The sequence below is a fragment of the Megalobrama amblycephala genome, linkage group LG5 (assembly GCF_018812025.1).
Source record: "Megalobrama amblycephala isolate DHTTF-2021 linkage group LG5, ASM1881202v1, whole genome shotgun sequence".
In the NCBI taxonomy this organism is placed as follows: Eukaryota; Metazoa; Chordata; class Actinopteri; order Cypriniformes; family Xenocyprididae; genus Megalobrama; species Megalobrama amblycephala.
Genome location: NC_063048.1, coordinates 34,727,324 through 34,744,234, shown reverse-complemented (window position 1 = coordinate 34,744,234; position 16,911 = coordinate 34,727,324). Strand labels below are relative to the sequence as shown.

Here is a 16,911-nt window from a genome sequence, read left to right as displayed (position 1 = left end):
TCAATAAATAAATATCATCAAAAATAAGTGGTACTGCAATAATTTTGTAGCAAACCCACATCTTGGCCACACTTTTAAGGTACTCTATTTTTCTTTCCAGGGCTTCTATGTCCCTCTCAGCCTGGGCTTGTCTGTGTTCCTCAGCCTGTAGGGCTGATTGTGAGCTTCCTACATCAGGTGTGTCAAGCTGGGAAAGCCTGTCCTGGAGCTGAGCCTTGACATCCTGGCAGGTCTGCAGGAAGGACTTCACATCAGCAGAACTAAGCAGCTCATGAGCCATCTCATCCTTCAGTTTCTGAATATGTTCCCACCTGGTCATGCAAAGAAACACTTTAAAGACCTTTTAACAACAATATAGTATGCTGGGATTGTACGGCTGCACAGTGCTGATTTTGCCCACATACCTGCGGGTTACGCTTCCAAGTTTGAGCTGAATCTCTTTTTTCTTGCTGTACTGTTTTTTCACAAGCTCCTCACCAAGCTTGTTAATGTCATCAAGCTGCTTTCTACCACTGGCTAGTTCAGTTAGAAAGTTCTGCGTATGGCATTGAGAAGGAAGAAGTGAATGTTTTAAATCAAAATACCACCATGTTATCAAAAGAACATAGGTACATATCTTGGAATTATTTCCCCAAGCAACTTTATAAGATGCTCTGAAGGTTTTATTTTGTGTTTTCAGGGAGAACTGACCTCATATTTGGCTTGTACAACCTCTAAGTTGTTGGAGTTGGAGTTGAAAGTGTTGAGGACATTCTCCTTGTCTCCCATCCAGGACTCAAACTCCTCACAGGCATTATAGAACCTATGTAGTTGTGCAGCGTCATCCAGGATCTTATTTTTTGACTGGTGGGAGAAATTGTTTAAAATGATATTTTAAAATAAAATATCATTAAAATGGTAAAGAATAAAGTTCTCTAGAACGATGCTTGGTAAAACCTTGAATATTCACCTGTGCTAAATTATAAAGGCTGTTGAAATCCTGTTCCAGAATGCTTTGTGTGCTCTCTATTGTGTCTTTTTGGAAGTGTTCATCAGGCAATGATGAGGCAGATAATTCAGCTGTACCACGGCGCATGGAACGAGTGCGCCGGGGGCGGTTCACTTTCCTTTTTGGACTCTCAGGTAGTCCATTCGTAGGCTCAGGTTGTGCTTCCTGAATTTGATTGCATTAAAAACACAAGCAAAAGCTGTCTAGTAGATACAATTTAAAGAGAAGTTTTTATGGTTCATAAGATTTGAATTGAAATTGTTAGAGTCTTACAGAAGATGGCAGCTCCCTTATGTATGTGGAAGATACTAGTTGTTCATTTCCTTTGCTGTCTCGAAGAAGAAACTTTTCATTTTCCCTGCTGACAACTGTCAGTATTTCTCCTCTGTCCCAGGTTATTTTAGGACCTGGAATAATGGTCAGAATGAGCTCAAAGGAGAAAGTGGTTCATGGTACACAGAAACAAGACCAGTAGCATTTATCAGATTTTGGCTCTAAAGGATGCTGTGTACCTCTATATTTGAACCTAATCACTGCTTGTTCTTGTGGTAAAGCCTTGTTAAGGACACGTTTGTCAGCTTTTTTCTCCTTTTCATCTTCGCCATCTGATGAATCACTGTAGTGGACCATTCTGTTCTGCTGGGTTTCAGTCTTAAAATAATTAAAAAATGTGTCAGTGCCCTTGAAGCTGTATCCATAAAATTATACAGGCATTTTGTGTTTTAGACTAGTAATGATTTACATTTATTGCGTAAATGTACTATTTTTTTCACTATTACCCTTGGATTATTCAGACAGAGTGAGTGCTTTAAATGTGTAGTAAATTAATAGGCTGTTTTGGTTGTGACTCACAGTAAGAGGAGCAAGTTGGGCAGCACTCTTGGCCTGCTCCCCCAGTCGTTTCACTTCTGAGGCATATGCTTCCATTTCTTTCTCCAGTCTTTGATGACGCTGGAGCAGAGCAGTGCTGCTGGCCTCATCTTTTCCATAATCCTCGTCAATGAGAAGTGGCTTGCGGTCATCAAGCCATGATCTGGCTTCGGTAACGTCTGCAAAATACTGAGGGAAAGGAAGAATGGTATTTAGAACATTTTTATCCCAACCTTGATCCACTGAATCATAATTTCTCACTTTCCATTCAGAAGGAGCCTATACACAGCCAAGTTTGGTTTCTACCTGCTTGATGACACTGGCTGCATGCAACCTGTTCTTTCGGATGGTGACTTGTTCTTTAAGTTGCTGCCATTGTTTCTGAAGAGTCCGAATCCACTTTTGAATGTCTCTCTCATTGGGGTGTCTCACCCTGCACAGCTCTTGGCCTTTGGATAAAACCCCAGAGCACAGAGATTCCTGTGATTGAATCTCTGCCTCTAAAGCCTGCAACATACATAGCCATTTTTGCTAATCTTAGTAGCTCTGATCCAGTCACACTGAGGTTAAGCAACGTTAGTCTGTTCTCTGTCATAGTAGTGCCAAACACAGCATTAAGTATCAATAAGCATTTACGGACAGTAATGTATTTCTTTGATTCTTGAATTTGGTATTTTATCATAGCATGTATGTGAGTATGTGATGGCCACATACCTTGTGGTTCTGAATGGCCTGCTGAATTTGACTGAGGTCTCTCCCCAGAGATGCAGCCTGTGAGAGGACCCATTTCTCATATATCCATGCTTCTACTTCTTCACAATCATAGAAAAACTCAAAGACCTTCAGCTGTCCCTCAAGAGCTTTTCTCCTTTTTTGACAAGACAGTGTTACAATAGTAAAATTGCACTGTATAAAATCCTGTCTGCATTCCATTTAACTTACAGTCTAGCTTCTGTAAGTCTAGATATGTGTCTAAGTATATAATACTTGTCACAAGGTTTTTTTTTTTTGTACTCAGTTTAGAATCAGTATTACATATGTCCACAACTAAAATGGATTCTAGAACAATCAGATGGGTTTAAAGTGTTTACCTGTTCTTGCTGCGACCCAGTAGGGAGTTGTACTGGCCATTAAGATCTTTAATTTCTCTCTGGACTTTTGTGGCACCTTGGTGTTTAACCTTTAAGGCACTGCTGCTGCTAATGGCATTCAGGGTTTCTCCAAGTGAGATGATCTGAGCATCTAGCAAGTCCTGCTTTTGCAATAGGGCTACCACCTCTGGCAGCTGTTTTCCTATGTCAGAGGAATCTGCCTGGGCCTTTAAACAGGAATGAAATATATTCAAAATTCATGATATATTCAGAATTCATAATGCTATATATATATGACCCGTTCACCTGTAATTCCCTGAGGTCCTGAGATATTAACTCAATGTCTCTGAGGACAGCAAATGTATTCACAGCATCTCCAACATATTCCTTCTGCTGCTGCAGAAGCTGCTGCAAAGTTTTCCATTGGTTCATGATATCCATCTGCCTGTAACACACAATACAGTAATGAGATAATAAGCACATATTATCTATGATTATTTTCTATTAAATGCTTCTACACCTTTAAATTGGTTTTTACTTAAAAAAATGCAAAGTCAGTTTCGATATCCACATTCCTAAGGATTAAAGGGATAGTTCACCCAAAAATGAAAATGTTGTCATCATTTACTCACCCTCATGGTGTTCCAAACCTGTTTGAGTTTTTTTCTTCTGTTGAACGCAAAAGAAGGTATTTCAAAGAATGTTGGTAACCAGACAATTTATGGTAGCCATTGACTTCCATAGTGTTTTTTTTCCTACTATGGAAGTCGGTTGCTACCATCAATTCTTTGACTATCAACATTCTTTAAAATATCTTTTGTGTTCAACAGCAGAAAAAAACGTATACAGGTTGGAAACAACTTGAACTTTAGCAAATGTTTCTCTAATGACTCAAGTTTTGCCATGTGTTATGCTAATCTTTTTAGTCTACAAATAAACAATAGCCCAAATGAGAAAAAAAATAGCATCAATAAGAACCAAAAACAAACCGCATGTTTCGACATGTCTTTGAAAGGTATGAAAAATAGTCATAGCTTGTTTCAGTAAGTGATTATAAAGAACCTGCAATTCTCTGCCCCTTTACCTGCGAATCACTTGTGCCTTGCTGTAGTAGTTCTCTTTCTCAATGACAGCAGCCATTTCACTTAAAGCGCGGAAACGTGGTTCACGAGCCAAAACATCTGCTCCCAGGGCCTCCAGTCTGCGAGCTGCTTTCTCAGCCTCCTCCAGTCTTTGCAGCCCTCCCAGTTCTTGTTGTTGAATCAGTTGCAGAGTGTCCTCCAGGTAGCTCTCCCTCAGCGTAGCCTTACGGCCAAACTTCTGGGCCAACTGTTCCAGCTGTTCTAACCTTATCAGAGCACTTTGGAGATCCCGCTCTCGCTGGTATTCTGCTCGCTCGAGCAAGGTCCAGTTCCTTTCGATATCTCCCAAGGTCTTGCCTTCTGGAGGAATGTAGTCCCACTGGTTGTTTGCCCTCAGCTTGGTTCGCAAGATGAAAAGGTGAGCTTCGATGGTCCCCCGTTCCTGGTACTTCGGAGGCTTCTCAATAGTGCGGTATGTCTTGAAGGCAGCCACCAAATGCTGCATTTCTCGCAGGGAGTTGGGGAAGGAGCGGTCATTGAGCTCCACAACCTTGGTCTTGATCCAGCGTAGTAAGTCAGACACCATGCTCTCATACACACGTTTCATATCATCCAGCTCTTTCAGAAGGTCCACAATCTGCATGCAGAGAGAAGGTCAACAGAAATAATCTTTATATTTTAAAAAACACTGATGTTGAAGCAGATGAATGAAAGAACAGTCAGCATTAAACCATATAGATAGGATACTATACCTAAAAATAAAACTTTTTTAATAATATACTGACCCTCATGTCATTTCAAACCTGTATGAATTTGTTTCTTCTTTAAAAATACAAAAGAAAATATCTTGAAAAATGTCTTTTTGTCCATACAATTACAGTCAATAGTGCCCAATGTTGTTTTGTACCCCACTGACTTTCATTGCATGGACAAAAAACAGTTGAATAATTACTCAGATTATATTTTAAAATGTTTCATAGAAGAAAGAAAGTAATACAAGTTTGGATAGGTTTGGTTTTTTAAAAAAAACACTAAATAATAACAGAAATAGAATATACTTTGATCACAAGTTCTATTGCACTGAAGGATGGGTGATTTGGGTTCTTGTTCAACAGCTACACTACATCTATCTACTTAATACACACCTTTCCCACTTCTGGAAAACTCCTTTGCGGCTCAATAATTGTGTGTCTCATGTTCTGCCATCGCAGCCACTCACTGCTGAAAGAGCCACTGAAAGCCATTGTCATCTGGTATCCCAACTGTGTCACACCTGAGAGCTGGCAGTCTTACCATAAAATGAACACAGAGTCTTGACATCTCAGAGCCTGGCTGGGCTTATCTTTGTCCCATTCATCCATCTGACGAGATCTGTCTGTCATTGTTTAATACACTTTTGTGACAGCTAACACTACTCCACAGCTGTGACCCAGTCAACACATACCAGTATTTCTATTCACACTTGTGGACATGGTGGTGAGTGAAAGTGTCTTACTGCACAGGCAGAACAGGACACTTCACGCCCATGTTTTTCTCCATGTGTATCCTGCCGGCATGTTAATGGCATTGTCTGACCTCTGAGCTCATCTTTGCTGGATCAACTCCTCCTGTTTGTCAAAGAGTATCTGAGAACGTCTTCCTCCATATTGTCAACATTATCCGAAAAGCTGTTTCTTGACTATGCAATGCAGGCAACTAACTCTCTTGTTTAGCAGAATTTACAGCCCAGAGTTATGCTGATCTGATTAAGACCAGGGCTCCTCCTTTTGACCCACAGTCAAATCCACTAATCCTAAAGAGTCTCTGAGATAAGAGTCCTCATTCAACACTGCAGTAGCTGCAGTTCATACTTTCACAAACAGAGGGTGCCAGTGCTTGACATTTCCCAAAAAGCTTTGTGTAAATGTGCATGGAAGGACATGCTCGTGTAATATTGCTTCGTCCCAGTGGACCAAAAAAAAGTGCATATCTCTCTAAATAATCACATCTATGGTATTCCAAACCAAGCCTTAGGGAATAAATCTTATATGACTAATAACTATTTTGGTATTAGTGCAGGTCAAATAACTTACGTAAATAGTAAATATAGATATGGCTTGGGTCTCGCCTTCAGTATAAGTTTATGGGATTTTTTTTTTTTTTTCGGCAGGTGAACCTAATAAGCTGATTGCTTAGAAAAGTAAGTGCACACCATTTCTCAACACACCACACTATTTGAGGTATCAATGATGTTCTTTTGTAATTCCATATTGTTTGTGTTAAGGAGAATAGGAAGAATTATAAATTTCATATTTATTTTCTAAATGCATTTTCTAATTGGACGTTATTGATTTTATTGTGAATGATTCATCCAAATATGTTAAAACAACGGTATAATGACAGACAGCTCTCTGGTGGCATATGGCGAACTTCTCCAATCATTTTGTCCAAACCTGTTCCTTATAACAAGAATGTGTTTCAAGCTCACATTCAGATCTAGCTCCATCCAATCAACAACCAATAAATAGAACCAAGTCCCTGCCCCTTTTTTCTTCTTCTCAATAACTCATTTCTCTCTAAATGAGGTTAAAATATGGAAGAAAAGATCTGTCGCTACTTCTGTTACATCGTGACTAAGTACCAAAGTATGAGCAATAGTAATATTGATGCTTGCCATAACATTTTACATTTCTTTAAACTACATGTGTTTGCTAACTAACCTTAGCTATCCTCTTCTGGATTGTCTGGCCCTGCTTCATTTTGGAGAAGTAGTGGTAGTACAGAGAGACATAAGTCATGATTGACTTCTCATCGGGATGGGGCACCATGACATCTTCCACATCCAGGAGCTGCATTATACCAAACTCGTCCTCTGCCAGAGTGAAAGCATGGGTGAGGTTCCTTTTTGCATCATCCTGGCGTAGTCGGTTGTAATCAAAAAGATCAGGCCTGCAACAGTGTTATCATAAAATCATGAGATTGAATTTGTGGAAAGGAAACTTGAAATACTGACCTTAGCCAAATTATGTTCCTTATTAAAAGAAAGTGCTATCCACTCAAAATACTACCGATGGGCGTGAATTAGAGCATTGAAGGCCAGTCCATCTCTCCAGCTGCTTGAGAAGTCTTGCACATTGACATTGGTGTAACCGGCAGTCTTACGCTGACACCAGATCAACAGAGCTTCTTTGGCTGAGCGCCGTGCAGCACTGGCATCACCACCAGCCTGAAACCAAAACAGAATGTAAACAGAGGCCCTGTTTCCACCTGGTATTAAGATGTGTTTTGGTTGATCGGATCACAAGTGGACAACGGTAAATACAGGTGCAAACAGGGTGTAAAACGTTTTGAGCTTGTCCACTTTCAATCACTCCCAGAGGTAGTTTTTTACCAGACTGCTCATGTGGTCAAATGTGTTTTAACAGCCATTAAAAGCCGCCTACTCTCCACCTACTGACCTAATGCGTAAACATTATGAAAAGCGAGTGCTAGCCAGACAGGATTTAAACTGTGAAGAGCCAAGTTTGGTTTGAAGATGAAAAACCTAAAATTTGGTTTGAAGATGAAAATACCAAGCACAATGTTCTGTCACTATTCCTGATTTCTTCACAGTGTTTGACGTGGTATTGTGGCTGTCAGAGCAGAAACGAAAGCTGATGCTCTCTGCATGTTTAGACCCTCCCCTCGAAGAAATCAGGACAGAAGTGGTTGAAAGTGGACAAAAGAGATGGATTAAAATACCAGGTGGAAACAGGAATGTGTCCACCTCGTCTACTTGTGATCCGATCGACCAGGTGGAAACAGGGCCAGAGTGACAAACACACCTTTTGCTATTAAGAGTGTCTACAGGAGTCACTCTCAAGGCCTTACCTCAACAAGATTGATGGTTCCAATCTGGAAGCGGAGAATGATGATCCAAATTAGACCCAGGATCAGGGTTTTGTCTCCATCCACAATATTTTCCGGACCAATCAGATCTACGCGGATCTATATGAAGATAAACAGAGAGAAAAAGGATAACCTATGATTATCAAGTATTTCACTTATTAGTTTATAAGAGTTTATAGTTTACTTTTAAGAAGTTACTTTGTGAAAATACTTTTTTTACTTTCAGTGTACCTTAGATTTAAGGAAGGTAATGGCATTGCTGTTGTTTTCCAGACAGTGAACTCTTAGGGTGCGTCGACTGGGAGTGGGCAGTTTCTCCCCAGAGATGAGCTCCAAAAGTCGCATAAGATGCACACCAGTTCTTAGTTCAGTAAATACATCAGTCAAGACAACCTTTTCCTTTAAAATGCATGCACATTAAAAGAGAATTACACACGTTTCCACCACACCCAGTTTATGCAGTCATAAAGTGGAAAGACAATAGATGTAAACAAGTAAGGCTGCATACCGTCTGTCTCAGGTGACAGTGAAATACTTGAATCCAATAATTGCATTTGTTTTATGCATCATAGGCAGTTTTAAACAAGTTTTGGCATGAAATTAACAGCTGGCTTTGTTTTAACATTCTGCTTGGCTAATAGCCACTGTATTCCACTATGACTTGACTCAGACTCCTCTCAGTAAAGCTGTCCTGCTCTCAGCTTTCAAGCAAGAGCATTGCAACCACTCCCTAATCCATGTGTTGTGGGAATCTGATGTCTCTGAACAGATCTGCTTACTGCCTCCAATAGGCTCTGCTTACCCAGGGAATAAACCAAGGGAGCTTAGAGCACACCCTGCTCCTCTGGTAGGTCCTCAGAGATGTAGTTCATCACTCAAGAACAATGATAAAAAAATAAAATCTGCTTGAAATTTTTACATACTTTTTTTGGTAGATTTCATAATTAAAAGCAAGAGAGATGGTATCAGCTAACTGCTACTTTTTACATATAACTGACTGTCAACTGAAATGCTGTGTGTTTGGGTGGAGTTTATTTTCTCAGAAAGCAATATTTAGTATTTTTTAATAATCAGCATGACCTTTTATCATAAACATGTTATGAACAGTGTCGTTTGATACAGAACAATACACAGGAGCAAATGAGGAAGGGGAAAAGGAAAGGGAAACGTTTAAAACATGTCACTCTTTCAGACAGCTGCCTGAATAGAGCTATTAATATATTTGTGTGCTCTAACAAGCCAAGCATAATTGTTGTAGCACCACTTGTCTTTTTTAACATCTTCCTGCTGTTAGTGTTTATTATGTAAGTTAAGTCTCTCACTTCACACAACAATGGCAGTAAGTATGAACGGAGGTAATATGTAACCACTGTTAAACATAACATGCAAAGGGGAGACATATGCAGTGGAAATATCTGGTATAAAAAACATGCGATGACAGTCAAGGCGGTACTATTTCCTTCCTAAATCTAATATTGGTAATGTTGATGTAAGACAATGTGCATTACATGGTAAATCATCTGTGCTTTTCCAGCCCCTGTGCTGATCTGTCACAAGAGGTTTGTGTAACAGTGTATAACAATTAACTGTTGCGTTTCCTTTATGTGTATCTGCAACTTGCTTTCATTATTATTATTAAACTCATCTGCGAGTGTGTATTTATGAAAAACAGTGATCTGACTTGAGTGCTTGAATACCGTCCCCTTATCATGAGACAAGAACATAAAGTGTATAGGTGGTAATGTAATGAACAATGATTAAAATAATTATGACCTTAACTGGGTTCAAGGGTTCACAGCTAGCGGTAATCATGCTGGACTGAGCACATTACATCATAAAGTAAAGTAAGTCACAGGACTGGAGTCAGTTTTACTAACATTATATTACACTAGATATCACCAGATTTATTGTGATATCTAGCCGTGAATCACGAATGTTTGCGCAGATGGATTGCTGAATCACCAACCGATATCTGATTAAACTAGGTGGATTATTTATACATTTATAGGCAGCCATATCTGGATAATAACAATTGGAAAAGTGTGGATCATTGAAAATGTAAGCTAGGTCTGAGTGTTGTTGGTGCTTTGTTGTGTCACTGGCTGTAAATCTTGTTGCCTGAGCTAGCATTGAGGTTCAGGAAGGCTTTGGAAGGACCTGTTCTTACCCCATTCTTTGAAAAGACACTGTTCATCCATTTTGTGTAGGTCTTCTTCTGCACCGTCATCCGCTGCTCCTGGAGCTCTCGGAATCGGCCATCCGACTCCTCTCCATCTCCCTGTTTAAACATCTCTTGACTGTGTCAGTCCCTGATGACAATATGAAAAATGCATGTAAATGTTTCAAAGATACATATTTCAGCTTCACCACATGTCCCTCACCAGAGCTTGTTCATTTACAATAAATAGCTGCCCAAGATGAGCTTAAACATTAAGCCATACACATGACTGGTGAGGCCTTTGCATTTGGATTTTTGAGATCTTTTGGGAAGTTAAAATAAAAGAGGATAGCACCAAGAAAAAAAATATAGATAGATAGATAGATATATATACATATATCTACTTTGTTCTCTGGTATTAATGAGGAAGTGAAAGAATCAGGGAAATCATGCCTCTCCTGCTGACAGTGTAATTTTGTACTGATTTTATAGACACATTTTAAAGCATCATAAAAATACCTTGCATTTCCAAATCAGGTGGTCAAATCACTGTATTCAACCAAATCACTGTATCGGTCATCAAATAAATACCTTGTCATCAAGGATTACATATACTTAGTAAACTGGCCAACTTTTAATTTCTTAATTTTTTTCTGATATTACACTTATAACATAATCTTAGTAGCTATGTATGGCATCTTAATACTATGGTGCTATTATACCTATATAGAAAATATATATATTATTTTATATCCATATTTACAATTACAATAATTAAATTTTGACATTTGTTTAATCTAGGCCTAGTTTCACAGACAGGGCTTAGATTAAGCCAGGATTAGGCCTTAGTTTAATTATGACATTTAAGTAGCTGTTATAAATGCACCTTAGAAATATATATATATATATATATATATATATATATATATATTGCTGGTGTGCATCTTGAGACTTTTAGATATGTCAATGTAAGTTGCTTTCAGTTGAAACAGCTCAAATATGCATTTTAGTCTAGGACTAGGCTTAAGCCTTGCCAGTGAAACTGGGGGCTAGATTAAAATAAATATATGCAATTATACTGTAATATTACACATCTCTGCAAACACTTCAAAATAGAAAAACATTTTGTTTTTTTTGTAAAACTGTTCCGTAACAGGCAGCAGATTCAGTGATAGCCATGTTGTCATTTGTACAAGTACTTCAAAAACTTGTAAAAAGTATGACATATTTTGTCGGTTAGGTTATGATGCACAGCATACAATAAACTTTGAATTCACTTACCCTTCTCAAGGTTTGTTTTCAACTCTTAAACAGTCAAAGATAATTACAGACTTTCATAATGGCAAAAATTCATGATTTGAGAGTAATCCGATAAATCCTCTTTGAGACTGATCGGTGTTGAGGAACTGAACTGAACTTTGATGCTGTTGTAATGAACTGAAAGGGAGGGTAATTCTCACTCACCTGGCAATGTGCTACTTTAGGGGCAAAGGTTGCAGTCATATTCACTATTTCATGCAATTCAGCAGCACACACCTCTCTATATGCCAATCCAGGAACAGCCATGCCAATGGTATTGTTGATTCAGGGTTGAAACAGCTAAAATTACTGTTCAAAAAGGATTTAGTACACAAGATTTCTGAGTTCAAAATAAAGTCAAACACAATTTTAATTTGAAATTGAAACATTTATTACATTCCCTTATTTCTTTTAAAAGAAATTTATTTTTACAATGAATTATACATTAACAGATGATTGGAGGTTATGTCAAAGGCACATTAAAGTATAGGCAGCACCCAGAAAACACCTATAAATGTACTTAAGTGTCCCAAAAATGTGAAAAGAATAGCTGTAATCACTTAATTTCACAGATAAAGACAATGATCTTTCATGTTCACATGCCATAAGATCTGACATTATGTCAAATAATTACACAGTCTAGTTCATGTAATCTACCTCGGAGCTGACAGAAACAATCTACGTTTATTAGTTAAAATGTACATATGGTTACTGTAACACAATGTTTAACATACACAGTTTCATCAGTATTAATGTATATACATCATAATGGAGTTCTCATAATGAAAACTGATTTCATTATACAACAGAAGTTCTTTTGCACCTCAGAAAGATAATAATAACACTATTTAATTTGATGTTTTCTCTTTTTAAAAAACAAGTTTACAGTATATATATATATATATATATATATATATATATATATATATATATATATACAGTACAGTCCAAAAGTTTGGAACCACTAAGATTTTTAATGTTTTTAAAAGAAGTTTCGTCTGCTCACCAAGGCTACATTTATTTAATTAAAAATACAGTAAAAAACAGTAATATTGTGAAATATTATTACAATTTAAAATAACTGTGTACTATTTAAATGTATTTGACAAAGTAATTTATTCCTGTGATGCAAAGCTGAATTTTCAGCATCGTTACTCCAGTCTTCAGTGTCACATGATCCTTCAGAAATCATTCTAATATGCTGATTTGCTGCTCAATAAACATTTATGATTATTTTCAATGTTGAAAACAGTTGTGTACTTTTTTTTTTCAGGATTCCTTGATGAATAGAAAGTTCAAAAGAACAGCATTTATCTGAAATACAAAGCTTCTGTAGCATTATACACTACCGTTCAAAAGTTTGGGGTCAGTAAGAATTTTTATTTTTATTTTTTTGAAAAGAAATTAAAGAAATGAATACTTTTATTCAGCAAGGATGCATTAAATCAATCAAAAGTGGCAGTAAAGACATTTATAATGTTACAAAAGATTAGATTTCAGATAAACACTGTTCTTTTGAACTTTCTATTCATCAAATAATCCTGAAAAAAAATATTGTACATAAATATTTTGTACAATTGTACACATTAAATGTTTCTTGAGCAGCAGATCAGCATATTAGAATGATTTCGGAAGGATCATGTGACACTGAAGACTGGTGTAATGATGCTGAAAATTCAGCTTTGCCATCACAGGAATAAATTACTTTGTGAAATATATTCAAATAGAAAACAGTTATTTTAAATTGTAATAATATTTCACAATATTACTGTTTTTTACTGTATTTTTAATTAAATAAATGTAGCCTTGGTGAGCAGACGAAACTTCTTTTAAAAACATTAAAAATCTTAGTGGTTCCAAACTTTTGGACTGTACTGTATATATAATTAGAAGGCAGAAAATAGAGTTGGCAGCTTGAAAGGGTTAGTTCACCCAAAAATGAAAATAATGTCATTTATTACTCACCCTCATGTCGTTCTACACCCCTAAGACCTTCATTCATCTTCAGAACACAAATTAAGATATTTTTGATGAAATCCAATGGCTCAGTGAGGCCTGCATCGACAGCAATGGTACTTCCTCTCTCAAGATCCATAAAGGTACTAAAAACATATTTAAATCAGTTCATGTGAGTTCAGTGGTTCAATCTTAATATTATAAAGCGATGAGAATATTTTATGTGTGCCAAAAAAAATAAATAAATAATGACTTTTTAACAATATCTAGTGATGGCCGATTTCAAAACTCTGCTTTGAAGCGTTATGAATCTTTTGTGTCAAATCAGTGATCAGTGTCAAACCGCCGAACTGCTGAAATCACATGACTTTGGTGCTCCGAACCACTTATTCCATTCATAAAGCTCTGAAGCTTCATGAAGCAGTTTTTTTTTAAATCGGCCATCACTAGATATTGTTAAAAAGTCATTATTTTGTTTTTTCTGGAGCACAAAAAATATTCTTGTCACTTTATAATATTAAGATTGAACCACTGAACTCGCATGAACTGATTTAAATATGTTTTTAGTATCTTTATGGATCTTGAGAGAGGCACCATTGTGCCATCGGATTTCATCAAAAATATCCTAATTTGTGTTCCGAAGATGAACGAAGGTCTTACGGGTGTGGAACGACATGAGGGTGAGTAATAAATGACAGAATTTTCATTTTTGTGTGAACTAACCCTTGAATGCCAATCTCTCAAAAGAAATCCCCACTAAGGAAAGAGCATGGTACTGGGACACTAGTGTCTCTGCTGAAAACTGAAATTGTAGAGTAGTTTCGTTTAAATGTATAAGTTAATTTCTTTAAATCCTTGTTGCTATATACTACTGTAATTCTTCACTAACTAGTCAGTGTCAGACAAATATTACACAACAAAACACTTTGGCAAATCTCAGTGCTGTTCAGTATAATGCTGTTATTAATGTGTAAAATTTATTCAATGTCATGTAATTCAATATAAAAAATATGTAACACCCAGTGTGAGAAAAAAAGTATATGTAGTATTTTTGTATTAAAAAGTTCAATCTAAAAGATTAATAATGAGCATAATTTTAATTGCATCATACCACACTGAATACTGTCTCAATTTCCCCATAAAGAGTCTATTTCAGGATTATGATGCAATCATTTTCAAGTTCATACGAAAACATTGATGTAAAAAAGAAACTGTAAAACTGTATTGTGCTGCAAAATGAATTGAACAGCTAGGTAACATCTGTGGATATTCACACTGTCTCAAAATGAGTGAGATGAATGGATAATTCTGTCAATTCCTCTGCGATAGTGTGTTAGTGCTGTTAAGCACACTTAGCAACTACAATTTTTATTTCATATGAAATGTAATACGACATCTTACAATACATAAATGATCTACAACTGCGCTTCCATCTGTTTTCACAATCTGCAAGTACATGGTGAAATAACATAAGATCAGGGATAAAATTAACCATATAATTCTATTGGCTGTAATTTAAATTGGTATGCCGTGTCTTTCAATATGTTTGTTCATTAACTCTGAGTTAGTGCACTTACATTCCAACCTACTCAATCAAAGGCATATGAAGGTCACAGAAGTCTAATGTCTAATTTTGACCATCAACAGCATTACTGAATAAGATGGCTTAACCAATAAAACTGCATTTTCATAAGACTTCATTTTTCAAAGGCCACTTTGTGCTAGCAGCTGGCTGATGAATATACAGATATGACGGTGCTCAATCCTCCATGTGGTTGTACAAGATGTCTGCGGTGGGGTTCTTCCTGTGTGACGGAGGCACTAGGTGATTTGGTAGCTCTGCAGGGAGCTCAAATCCCTCCAGTTTGATCCTAATAAGGTGCTGAGCGAGAGCAAATTCCTCATCATCCAGCATCCCATCCTTATCACAGTCTGCCAGCTTCCAGATCTTTCCCAGTACAGTGTTGGGCAGGCGAGAACTCATCATCTCCTTCTTGGCATTGATGCCAGTTACCTTCCCATTGACAGGCATCAATGTATAGAAGATTTCGTCGTAGCGATGTTTGTCACGACTTACGATCCAGTCCTCAGTGTCAGCCCCTGCACTGATACCCTCACCGTAGCCGTGGCCAAAAGGCCCGTCGGACGAGTCCTCAAAGGCTCCACCCATTACCATCTGAGACGGCTGTTTGTTTTCTTCCTCTCGGATCATGTTCATCAGGCTTGAGATCTTGGTAGACAACATTCTGTCCACAGATTCAATCAACTTCACCTTCAAAGAAGGGAACTTGCTGAAGTCGTAGTGTTGCAGTTGCTCCTACATTAGTAGATGCGACAGAGGGAGACATTTAATGTCAAATTAAAGTTTCTGTTATAATATAGCATTAACAGATAAAAGACTGGGTTCCCATTCAGTCGGTCACGTTCGACGTACGTCGGACAGACCGACGAATAGGAATCTCGCTAGAGAGGCCAATCTACTTCGAGTGTAACTAAAACGAGCCAATGCACATTGGCATGCAATCATATGCATCAGCTGCTCGCCTCGCAGCGCGGGTATATAATGAGCAGCAGGTGCGTTGCATCTTCAGCTTTTCGCTTCGGAGCCGAACGGTGTTTGTTCCTGTTCTCTGCAAGCGAGTGTCTGCTAGAAGACGAGTCAAGCTTTTTGGTTGAACTTCTCTTTTTTTCCGAGTGCAGGCGAACAGCACAGCAGCGGGGTTGAAGTCCTCTCTTTTTCTGTTTTTGTTTCGTTTGCCGTTTTTGAGCAAATAGCTGTTTTGACAGCGTCGGAAGGCTGTTCTCACGGCCGGTACGGTGCGCTTTTGAGCGCTGAAAAGCCGTTTTTACGGCTGGTAAGAGTGAGCGCCTTCAAAGAGAGAGAGAGAGCACACGACAGGCTGCACACAATCCCTGTCTGTGTTGCGGCGGCCGTTCCCCTGCGTGCTTCAGCACTTTTAAAAGAGTAAAGTCCCTGAAAGAGCTTACACAAGTAGATTCGCGTCTTTTTAAAGATGACATCCTACTTGTGTTTCTGGATGCGGTCGTTCCTGTCCTCACTGACGGCCACGATCACTGTTTCACATGTCTGGGCGCGTGTTGAAATGATGTTCGTGGGTGTTTCATGTTTTCATATGAGAACATGATCACGTCGACACGCCGGTCGTGACTCTTCTTTCTCCGGGAAGCTTGAGTCCCCTCTGTTGTTGGCCAGCTGCCGCTTGTGTGTAAAAGCACAGCCGCGGGTCTGCCCGACACTCTGGGAAGACCGTGGAGATCAGCGAGAGCAAACCTCTCGCTCCTCTGCGTGTCATGTGCCGTCGAGCTGCCGGGCTGCAGCGCGGGTTGTCACGGCAACCCAGCGCTCGCTCGGCGCTCTAGATGCGCGGTTCCCTTGCATAATCTCCATTGTAGCGCCCTCTCTGGTGCACCAGAAGAGGTCTACTTTGCTGATATGGCTTGGGTGACATGAGGTTGAGGGGTTCCTTCGGGGAACCAACCCCTAGGGCCCCTCCCTCTCTAGCGCACTGCAAGCTGTGCAGTTTCTGGATTGGATTGCTGGTCCTACTCATAGGGGAACCTAGCATTTCATTCAGAGCT

General features: G+C 38.5%; 1 protein-coding gene across 1 annotated transcript in view; it reads right to left on the bottom strand.

Annotated features, from left to right (window-relative positions):
* sptbn5 (spectrin, beta, non-erythrocytic 5) overlaps positions 1 to 12,326 on the bottom strand; it is a 49,788-nt gene extending 37,462 nt beyond the window's left edge. Inside the window, exons 1-18 of the mRNA XM_048191982.1 lie at positions 11,338 to 12,326; positions 10,066 to 10,207; positions 8,130 to 8,297; positions 7,881 to 7,997; positions 7,079 to 7,236; positions 6,731 to 6,959; positions 4,034 to 4,668; positions 3,256 to 3,394; positions 2,950 to 3,176; positions 2,573 to 2,726; positions 2,165 to 2,365; positions 1,841 to 2,047; positions 1,501 to 1,639; positions 1,262 to 1,395; positions 950 to 1,153; positions 691 to 843; positions 405 to 535; positions 60 to 311 (exon numbers count right to left, since the gene is read on the bottom strand). Of these exons, the coding sequence (XP_048047939.1) occupies positions 60 to 311; positions 405 to 535; positions 691 to 843; positions 950 to 1,153; positions 1,262 to 1,395; positions 1,501 to 1,639; positions 1,841 to 2,047; positions 2,165 to 2,365; positions 2,573 to 2,726; positions 2,950 to 3,176; positions 3,256 to 3,394; positions 4,034 to 4,668; positions 6,731 to 6,959; positions 7,079 to 7,236; positions 7,881 to 7,997; positions 8,130 to 8,297; positions 10,066 to 10,188 (3,371 nt within the window). The 5' untranslated portion in view covers positions 10,189 to 10,207; positions 11,338 to 12,326. The remainder of the gene's footprint in view (positions 1 to 59; positions 312 to 404; positions 536 to 690; positions 844 to 949; positions 1,154 to 1,261; positions 1,396 to 1,500; positions 1,640 to 1,840; positions 2,048 to 2,164; positions 2,366 to 2,572; positions 2,727 to 2,949; positions 3,177 to 3,255; positions 3,395 to 4,033; positions 4,669 to 6,730; positions 6,960 to 7,078; positions 7,237 to 7,880; positions 7,998 to 8,129; positions 8,298 to 10,065; positions 10,208 to 11,337) is intronic.
* Positions 12,327 to 16,911: the final 4,585 nt, after the last annotated feature.